We start from the raw sequence: 10,718 nt of genomic DNA, 5'->3' as shown, positions 1-10,718 counted from the left end.
TGCTCCTGAGTTTAATTCCCTGTACCAAAAAAAAAAAAAAAAAAAAAAAAAAAGCAGTATCTGAGAACTAGAGAGTTCTAAACTGGAATGACACACGACACTCATCTAGAAACACACATAATTATTATTATAACTAGATAGTGGTCTCACAAGATGTTATTTCCACCAGGAGGAGTGGTATACACCTGTAATCCCAAGCTTCTGAGGAGACTGAGGCAGAAAGATTCCCAGGTTCATGGCCAGCTTAGGCAATTTAGCCAACTTGAGCAATGACCCTGTCTCAAAAAAAAAAAATTAATAATAAAAAAAAGGGCTGAGGATATAGCACAGAGGCAGGGTAGATGCCTTTCATGTGTGAGGCCCTGGCATGCGCGCGCGCGCGCGCGCGCGCACACACACACACACACACACACACACACATTATTATTTCCAACCTTCCTTCTCTGCAGGTTTTCTTAAATTATCTGTAATATACACTTGAAAATATGCCCAGCAGCTATTTCCTCCCATTGAAGGCATATAAACCAGGGCTATCGTTTACCCAACCAAAAGATGGTCAATAAAAACCAGTTCTATTTCATAGAACACAGGTTTTTTCACAATAATGAATAAGATAGATAATCTGACCCGACACTTTCATTTTTCTCTTCTTCTAAAGGAAAAAGAAACTGGGCCCAGAGATAGAAAACGACATAGGCAAAGGCTGTGAACTTCATGAAGATAAAGACTCCTGTTGTCTTGTTCACGTTATTAGATGGAAGGAAAGTCAAGGCAAAGCCTTCTTTAGACTCATACTAATGTGCTTTTCTATTCTTCAACCACATTACCAAAAAGTTCAGTTATCAAGCCTGTTCAACAGCATATTAACACAGTTCACAAATATCAATTCACTACCTACTTAAGGCCCTGATGACTTCACAAGTTTAAATGTGGAAGTAGAGAGAGACAGAAAGCACAAAATAGGGGGATGTGATAGAATCGCTGGTCATAGAATGACTGAGGAGGTCAGGAAAGATTTCCAAGAAGGTGAAATTTAAGCTGGGACTTGTGACTGAAATGTCAACGCAACAAGAGAACACTGAAACCTCCTACGAGATAAACATGATTTCTTGTGTATTAAATCGGGGCGTGTTGGAGTTCGGTGTACTGGACCTCAGCATCCTAGAAATAGGTTCTAAACCCTCCTGCTCCCCATTTTATCGATGCCAGCAGGAAAAGAGGAAAAGGACGCTTCGAGTTTTTAGTAATATCGACTTTAGGACTGAAAGTACGTGGTAAGGGCAGATGCCACGCCTCAGTCCGTTGGGTCCAAGAACCGAAATTTCGGCTTTAGTCACTATTACCCTCTTATCCAACCTGCTCTATCAGTGTTCTCCAGTCCTTTGGCATCTCAACCCTGGTTAGAGGTTGGCTAAAAATAGACCAGCCTCTCTCTGGATTTGCAGTTGCTCTTTCAGGAGCCCCGCCTCCTCTCTCTCCTGATTCGTTACTCCTATGTTCGTCCCGCCCCGTCACCGAATAGATTGGCTGTTTGGGCATCCTCGAGCTTAGCGCGTAGAGAGAAGCGGCCAAGCCAGTGAGCGGAGAGGTGCGGCGCTAGTAACAATGGCAGGCACGGCGTTGGCGGCCCGGGCGCGGCTCGGCGTACTGGGAATGAGAGCCATGCAAACCCGAGGCTTTGGTTCGGACCAGGTACGCTGCGGCAGTTTCTGCCGCCCTATCCCTGTGGGCGGATCGTCTCTTCCTTTCTGCATGTTTACCAATATCCGGGTCTCTCTCCGCAGTCCGAGGATGTTGACAGGAGCGCTGGAGCGATCCGGGAAGCCGGTGGGGCCTTCGGAAAGAGAGAGCGGGCTGAAGAGGAACGATACTTCCGGTGAGGCCCACCGGGTTCCAAGTCCAGCGCTAACAATCCCAGAGCCTTCCCATCCTTCTTAAGCCTCAGTCGCCCCACTCATCCCTACCTGGTGCCTTGGGGTGCCCCATCCTTCACCAGAAAACCCGGACCCCCAATACATTACACCGTGACAATTGAGGTCCGGACTTTTGCCATCTAGAGCGCGATCCGAGGACCTCTCGAAACAGCACCAGGGCCCCAAACCCAAGCCATTCCCAACGGGTCTCCAGAATTCCTAGCCCGCGGCTCAACTCCTCTTTTGCCATTTACCATCTCCTTGCCTGCGGTGACCCTCCTTACCCCGTGTGGTGCGAAACGCCTCCAGATTCTTAGCGCGGTGTCTAGATCCTACTGTTCATTACTTGTAGACCCTCTAAGATGACTCCCTCAGGCTTCACCCACTTTTCATCCTCTCTCCCTTACTCTAAACGCCTTAGATTCTCTGAACCTTCAGTCCCACTCAGCCATTTCTAGACCCTGTGCGTCTCTATCTGCGCCTGATTGAGAGGGTTTTAGGAATTGGTAGCACCTGCTCATGGTTGGGCTCACCCATGCTGCAGATTTCTGCCCTTCTCAGCCCAGGCCAGACCCTGGGCTGGAAATTAGGAGTAAGGAGTGCACTGGGCTAATCTACTTTCTTTCCCAGCCCCTGCGTTATCTTTGACGTCTGTTCACACTGGGGAGAAGCAGCAAGGAATTAATTTTGCTTCTTTTTCTTTTAGGTCTGTGCCTTGTCTTAAAAATTATCATTTAGGGTTTGGGGTTGTGGCTCAGTGACAGAGCGCTTGCCTTGCGTATGTGAGGCCCTGTGTTCCATCCTTAGCAACACGTAAAAATAAATAAACAAAATAAAGGAATTAGGGCTGGGGTTGTGGCTCTGCAGTAGAGCATTCGCCTAGCATGTACAGTGCCCTGGGTTCGATCCAACACCATATAAAAATAAATAAAATAAAGGTCAAAAAAAATAAAGGTATTAAAAAATTATCATGGGGCCGGGCACCGTGGCACATGCCTTGTCATCCCAGCAATTTGGGAGGCTGAGGCAGAAGGATGGAAAATTGGAGACCAGCTAGGTGTGGTGGTGCTCGCCTGTAATCCCAGCAGCTGCGGAGTCTGAGGCAGGAAGATCATCAATTCAGAGCCAGCCTCAGCAAAAGCGAGGCGCTAAGCAACTCAGTAAGACCCTGTCTCTGAATAAAATACACAAAAGGGCTGGGGAATGTGGCTCAGTAGCGGAGGGCCCCTGAGTTCAAGCCCCGATACCAAAAATGAGTAGAATAATCACAACACCATACCAGAGAGCCAGGGTCCAGCCCTTAGAGACCATTTAATTGGGCCTCTACATTCTTATTTATTTATTTATTTTAGTTGTAGATGGACACAATATCTTTATGTATTTGTTTGTTTATTTTTATGAGGTGCTGAGAATCGAACCTGTGAGGCAAGTGCTCTATCACTGAGCTACAGCCCCAACCCTGGGCCTCTGCATTCTACAGTTAAGGAAAACAGGCCTAAATGTGGCCATACCAACATTTTTATATTCTCCCTTCTTGAGAACCAATTGAACTGCTGAACACTTAAACATGCAGGAGATCCTCTCTTTTTTGGACTTTACAGTGAGCCATGCATTCTCTAGTCAAATTGGGATAGTTAATGGATATTTATACCTTCTTTGTCACCTTTTTGCTCCTTTTTTTTCCTCCTGGGCAAGCTAGCCCACACCTATAATAATATAATCCCAGCTACTGGGTAGACTGAGGCATGAGGATAGAAAGTTGGAGGACAGTCTTGGCAACCCTGATTCAGAATATAATTTAAGGCCTGGGATTGAAGCTCGGAGGTAGAGCGCTTGCCTCTCATATATAGGGCCTAGGATTGATCCTCGGCACCACATAAAAATAAATAAATAAAAACAAAATATAATTTAAAAGCATGGGGGATATAGCTCAGGGGTAGAGTGCTTGCCTTCCATGTGGTAGCATCCTGGGTAGGATCCCCAGTACCACAAGAAAGGGGGAAAAAAGGGCCTCTGACTCTCAGGGTGGTTTTTCTGATAAGGTATCAGAAACTAATGTTATACCTTTCTAGAATTCTCTAGTTAACAAAGAATTTGAAAAGAATAGTTTATAATGATGAAGTTTTAGGCATTAGCACCAGGAAAATTGAATCATTTTGATGATCCTCCTTAAGGTGGATGTACCTTAATTTAGGATGAGGTATTTGACTAGTGGGGGTTATGGGTAGAAGAGGATGGCAACGCGACTCCTATGGGATTGGGATGCCTGTCTTTGTTTTTTGTTGTTTTGTTTTGTACTGGGGATTAAACCCAGGAATGCTTTATCACTGATCTACATCCTCAACCCTTTTTATTTTGAGACAGGGTCTTGCTAAGTTGTTGAAGCTGGTTTCGAATTTGCCATCCTCCTGTCTCCCAAGCCACTGGGAGGGTGCACAGGTGCATACCCCTATGTCCAGCTGGGACACCTGGTTTTTTACCTTAGGTATTAAAGGTTATGCTTAGAAATCTCTTTGGGGTAAAAAATTGGAATCACACCTGAAGCCACTGTGTCCTCACAGAGAGAAGACTAGAGAACAACTGGCAATCTTGAAGAAACATCATGAAGATGAGATCAGTCATCATAAGAAGGAGATTGAACGTCTGCAGAAAGAAATTGAGCGGCATAAGCAGAAGATTAAACATCTACACAATGATGATTAAGTGCACACAGTTCCCCATAGAATGGCATATATCATTGCCCACTTCTACATAAACATAATTCTGGTTTACTTAATTGTTCTGTGTGCTGCCAGTAGATAATAAATGGTCATTATCGAACTGTGTTTGATGCCTTCTTCTCTCTAGGAGACACATGGTAGAGGGAAAGACTCCATGTATCTCCTAAAATGATTGAATTAGATTGGCTCCTGCAACAGGGAGCTCACAGAAAATGTGAAGCTTTAAAAGTCAGGAGCAATGTAGAGAATGGAGAAGGATGATAATTTCAAAAGACGAAGCATCAGTAATAGAATACTGCATTTATAAATGGATTAAAAGTATTCATGAACTAGTCATTCTAATTTTGCAAATGGAGACAACTAAAATAATAACATGTACAGCATTGCCTGTAGTCACTTAGTACCTTGGAGTTGAGACTAGTATCCAGTTTTTTTGACTCCTTTCCAAGCCTTTTTGTTTGTTTGTTTTATGGTATTGAGGATCAAACCCAGGAACTTGCTCAGCTCTACCACTAAGCTTCATCCCTCAAATTAGATCATAAGACTGAAAATATACAAACTTGTAACTTACCTAGATAAAAAAAATTTGAGATGACATTGGGCCACTAGTAAAACATTTTCAATTTACCAGTTCAATGCATCATTTACCCAGAATTATGAGTTTCTTGTTTCAAGACCATAGTACAGAAAGACCTTTGGGGCCATTTGTGTGATAAAATGGCAAAAGAAAAGTCATTGAGGGCTGGAGATGTGGCTCAAGCGGTAGCACGCTCGCCTGGCATGCGTGCGGCCCGGGTTCGATCCTCAGCACCACATACCAACAAAGATGTTGTGTCCGCCAAGAACTAAAAAATAAATATTAAAAAAATTCTCTCTCTTTAAAAAAAAATTCTCTCTCTCTCTCTCTCTCTCTTTAAAAAAAAAAAAAATTATTAAAAAAAAAAGTCATTGACCTAGCTTGTTCAGACAAGATATCAGATGGTTGTTTTCAAAACCTAAACTTGCACATGAACACTGAAATCTGCTGATGGGAGGTTTATAGATACTTGGGATGTGGGAATGCCAGCAATAATATGACCTCAAGATGAACCACAAGAAATGATCACACTGAAAACGGGGATGTAGTGTTGGGTAAAGTGCTTGCCTAGCATGCTCAAGGCCCTGAATTCAATCCAGCACTGGAAAAAAAAAAAAAAAAAATCCTAAATTCATACATTGTGCTTTTTTTTTTTTTAAACAACATTACAAAACCGAAAAGTTTAAAATATTAGATAAAAATCAGTCTATTGGCCTGGGGATATAGCTCTGTTGGTAGTGCTTGCCTTGTATGCACTAGCCCCTGGGTTCAATCCTTAGCACCAAAAAAAAAAAAAAAAAAATCTATTGATGATTGGACAAAGCAAGAAAAGTTGGAACTTTAAAGTGAAGATGAACATAACTTGAATTGTTGAAAAGAGTAATTTTAGAGCAGACTAATTTAAAAATACTTTTGAAAATGGTAACTCTTGTCTTTTTATTATGACATACCTGTGCTTAATTTTTCTCATGTTGCAATAAAAGTAAGATACACATATTGAGTAACAATACATGTGAAAACCCTAAAATAATTTGTGTGATATGGCCCAATAACCAAACAACACAGCACAGGTCATAAGATTCACCTAGGATACAGAAGCACCCCAGGTTGTTCTTTAGAATCAAACAAAATTGAAAAACACTATAGCAATCCTTCCGAAACCAGCAGCATTACCTTGACCTGGGACTTTGTTAAAAATTCAAATTCTCAGCCCCAACTCTACCCCCAAACTGGAGAGGGGAACCCAGAGATCAGATTTTTTTATTTTTAATGTTCTTTTTAAAAATTTATTTTTTAAACAGATACAACATTTTTTATATGTTTATCTATCCATTTTTATGTGGTGCCAAGGATCAAACCCAGTTCCTCTCACTTACTAGGCAAGTGCTCTACCATTGAGCCACAACCCCAGCCAGCAGAAATTAGTTTTAACAAACCTCCAGTTAGTTCTGATAGCCATTGATGTTTGAGGATCATTGTCGTACAGGCAATTTCTTACAGAATCTGCTGACATGCTTGGGCAAACAACATTTTTAAATGCAGATTACTAAGTATAGTGGGTCCTCAATATGTATGAGGACCTGCATTTCAGGATTCCAGGATTCAACCAACTGTAGGGAAAAAACAAACTCAAGCCCTGCATGGTGGTGCATGCATGTAATGCCAGTAGTTTCGAGGCTGAGGCAGGAGATTGCAAGTTCAAAGCCATTCTCAGCAATTTAGTGAGACCTTAAGCAACTTAGTGAGACCCTGCCTCAAAATACAAAATAAAAAGAGCTGGGGATATGGCTCTGTGGTTAAGTGCCCCTGTGTTCAATCCCCAATGCCAAAATAAATAAATGTAGGGAAAGAGAGGTTGGGGATATACCTCAGTTGGTAGTGCTTGCCTCACATGCACATGGCCCTGGGTTCAATCCTCAGCACTACAAAAAAAAAAAAAAAAAAAAGAAAGAGTGTATAGGCTATATACAAATACTATACCATTATATAAGGGACTTGAGCATTCAAGGATTTTGGGCCCTGGAACCAATCTCCCAATACTGAAAGATGACTGTATAATAATAACAACACTATACATGTTTATATATTTTTTAAAGCCTATAGCATTCAGTATTACCAGGCAGTCTCCCATTTAAATACTAACCAGAACCCCGATTAACTTCTGAGATCAAGCACATTCAGGGTGATATGACCAGACTAGTTCTTTTTTACTATTTATTTATTTATTTTATAGCTATAGATGAACAGAATGCCATTATTTGTTTATTTTTATGTGGTACTAAGGATCAAACCCAGTGTGTGTGCCTCACACATACTAGGCAAGTGCTCTGCCACTGAGTTACAGCCCCAGTCCCCAGACTAGTTCTTAATATCAATGCTACTTTAAAATTAAAAAGATAAAAATATGGCCAAAATTGTTCTATGAAACATATTAACATTTTAAACAATATTGTATGGAATAAAACCTAGGAAAGGCTACACTGGTTATTTCATTAGTTAAAATCCTTTGTATTTACATATAACAAAACCCAGCACTGGTTGGCTTAAGAAGGAGAGAAAAAACAATTTATTGGAAGAATAGGGGCTATTATCTCACAGAATCTCAAAACTTGAGCAAACCAGACTCAGGAAAGGCAGAGCTCAGAGTATTTCTTAGAAGAAATACTTCTAAGAAATACTTCTAAGAAGTTTCTAAACCATCTATGTCAAAATCATTGAGGTGCTTTTTTTTTTTAAAGAATTCTAAGGAATTTTACACAATGAAGTTATTTAACAATTGCACAGAAATTTATATTTATGGAGCACTTTATAATTATTTGCTCATTAAATCTCAAGATATTTTTGGGAAATATGTACATTTTAAGGTAGGACAGAAAGAAAAATAGGTTGAAAGAGATTTAAGGAAGGACAAGGAAATAAAATTTTAAAGTACCATATATTTTTTTCCAGACCTGTCACTCCCAATTTTCTGGAAAATCTGTAAACCCAACTTTTGTGCTATTAATTAGCTCACCAATAACTATATTAAACAGTTAAGCAGGATATGATTTTTTTTCTGTATTAGGAGCTGAACCCAGGGGTCCTACACATGCTAGGCAAGAATTCTACCAGTGAATTACATCCCCAGCCTGAGATACAATATTCTGAGAAACTTATAATTTAGGGGATTTTCCAGCATTATATATTGATCAGATAATCCACTTCAGCCTAAGGATCCTGAGAATAACCAGACCACCATAAACCATCTTGAGATCAACAAACTAATGTCATCTTTATATATATTCCCATACTTCTCCCCAAGTTTCCTTTAGAAGAGCATGCCTATAATCCCAGCAGTTTGGGAGGCTGAGGCAGGAGGATTGGGAGTTTCAGTCCAGGCCTAGCAATTTAGCAAGACACTGTCTCAAAAAAAGGGCTGGAGATGTATGTAGTTCAGTGGTAAAGGGTCCAGAGTTCACTTCCCAGTACTCAAAAGCATTAAAAAAAGAAGAAGAAGAAAAGAAGAAGGAGGAGGAGGAGGAGGAGGAGGAGAAGAAGGAGGAAGGAGAAGAAGAAGAAGAGGAGGAGGAGGAGGACCCCCTCAGTCTAGTTCCCGCCTCTCCTCAAGATCCTCTTCTAGAGATAAACTCTTTTCCCATGACAATTCCATTAGTTTAATCATATAAAATAAAAAGAGCTCAGGATGTAGCTCAGTGGTAGACTTCCTCCTAAATTCAATCCCTAGTACAATAAAAAAAATCTCCAAGATTGGGGCCTGGGTGTTGGTATTTTCAAAAAGCATCCTAGGTTTTCCCAATATGTGACCAGAGTTAAGAACTACTTACTGTTGGGCTGGGGATATGGCTCAAGCGGTAGCCCGCTTGCCTGGCATGTGCGGGGCGCTGGGTTGGATCCTCAGCACCACATAAAAATAAAAAATAAAGATGTTGTGAACCACCAAAAAAAACCTAATAAATAAATTTATTAAAAAAAAAAAGAAGAAAAGAAAAGAACTACTTACTATCCAGGGGCTGTGGCTGTGGCTCAGCGGTAGAGCTGCTTGCCTAGCATGTGCGAGGCCCTTGGTTCAATCCTCAGCACCACATAAAAATAAAGATGTTAAAAAAAAAGAACTACTGTTCAGCTGCATATCATTGAGCAGTTTGTTCACCCTGTAAGACCCCAGAATAAAGGGGCCAGGAAAGACTAAAATTCAGTCCATACCCTGCTTGCCAAGCAGTATACTCTATTTTAGGAGTAGCATCTCTTCAGCTTGTCCAATTTTGCCTAATTCTCAGATACAGGATCCTTGGGTCATTCTCCTGTTCTTGGACATGCATTGTTTCATATCCTACAGAGTTCATTTTCAGTTTTTTTAAAATTACATTCAATAGGGCTGGGGATGTGGCTCAAGCGGTAGCGCGCTCGCCTGGCATGCGAGCGGCCCGGGTTTGATCCTCAGCACCACATACCAACAAAGATGTTGTGTCCACCGAGAACTAAAAAATAAATATTAAAAATTCTCTCTCTCTCTCTCTCTCTCTCTCTCTCTCTCTCTCTCTCTCTCTCCCCCCCCCCCTCTCTCTCCCCTCTCCCTTCTCTCACTCTCTAAAAAAAAAAAAAAAAAAAATTACATTCAATAAATTTACTTTTAGCATCTACTATAGGCCAGGCACTGGGTATACGCTAGGAATACAATCACAAAATAATTATAGTTCCTTTCCTTATAGCATCCATAGCCTATTGGAAAAGACAAATGATTAAACAGAGAATTAAATAATAATGTGAGAAGTGCTCCAATGGAAACAAATATGGAATACCAGGGAAGGACACAGGGCAGATGCAGTATCCAGACCTGGGGCTCAAAGGAACCTGATGGTGGGAGAAATGTAACTGACCAAGGAAAAAAGAAGGGGATGGTGCTGGGCATAGTGGCACACACCTGTAATCCCAGTGGCTCTGGAGGCTGAGGCAGTAGGATCATGAGTTCAAAGCCAGCCTCAGCAACAGCGAGGCACTAAGCAACTCAGTGAGACCCTGTCTCTGAATAAAAAAAAAAAAAAAAAAAAAAAAAGGGCTGGGGATGTGGCTCAGTGGTTGAGCGCCCCTGAGTTTAATCCTCAGTACCAAAAAAAAAAAAAAAAAAAAGAAGGGGATGGCACCAAGTGTGGTGGCACATGCCTGTAATCCAAGCAGTTTAGGAGGCTGAGGGAGGATCCAGAGTTCAAAGCCAGCCTTAGCAACTTTGCAAGTCCCTAACCAACTTAGCAAGACCCTGTCTCAAAATAGATAATAAAAAGGACTCTGGATGTAGCCCAGTGGTAAAGTACCCTGGGTTCTATCCAGTACAAAAAAAAAAAAAAAAAAAAATGGTGAGAGTAATATGTGAGGTTGTATAACTAGTAGCAAAATTTCTACTTCTGGACATTCTATTCCATTTAGTTTTATGCAAACTAGCTGACTTTGGCCTGGTCTTATCCAGAAAAAACAACATTGAAGTTAATGAGTGTTAGAGCCGGGTGCAGTGGA

At 41.2% G+C, this 10,718-nt stretch overlaps 1 protein-coding gene across 1 annotated transcript; it reads left to right on the top strand.

Moving 5' to 3' along the window:
* Window positions 1-1,532: 1,532 nt before the first annotated feature.
* Window positions 1,533-4,733, top strand: ATP5IF1 (ATP synthase inhibitory factor subunit 1). The gene is made up of 3 exons (XM_081305156.1): window positions 1,533-1,692; window positions 1,785-1,876; window positions 4,475-4,733. Exons 1-3 carry the CDS (start codon window positions 1,606-1,608, stop codon window positions 4,614-4,616), a joined length of 321 nt encoding a protein of 106 aa, XP_081161282.1. The 5' UTR covers window positions 1,533-1,605; the 3' UTR covers window positions 4,617-4,733.
* Window positions 4,734-10,718: the final 5,985 nt, after the last annotated feature.

Source organism: Spermophilus citellus (genome assembly GCF_964194105.1).
Source record: "Spermophilus citellus genome assembly, chromosome: 9".
Lineage (NCBI taxonomy): Eukaryota > Metazoa > Chordata > Mammalia > Rodentia > Sciuridae > Spermophilus > Spermophilus citellus.
The sequence above is the reverse complement of the archived record's forward strand: the minus strand, read 5'-3'. Positions and strand labels throughout refer to the sequence as shown.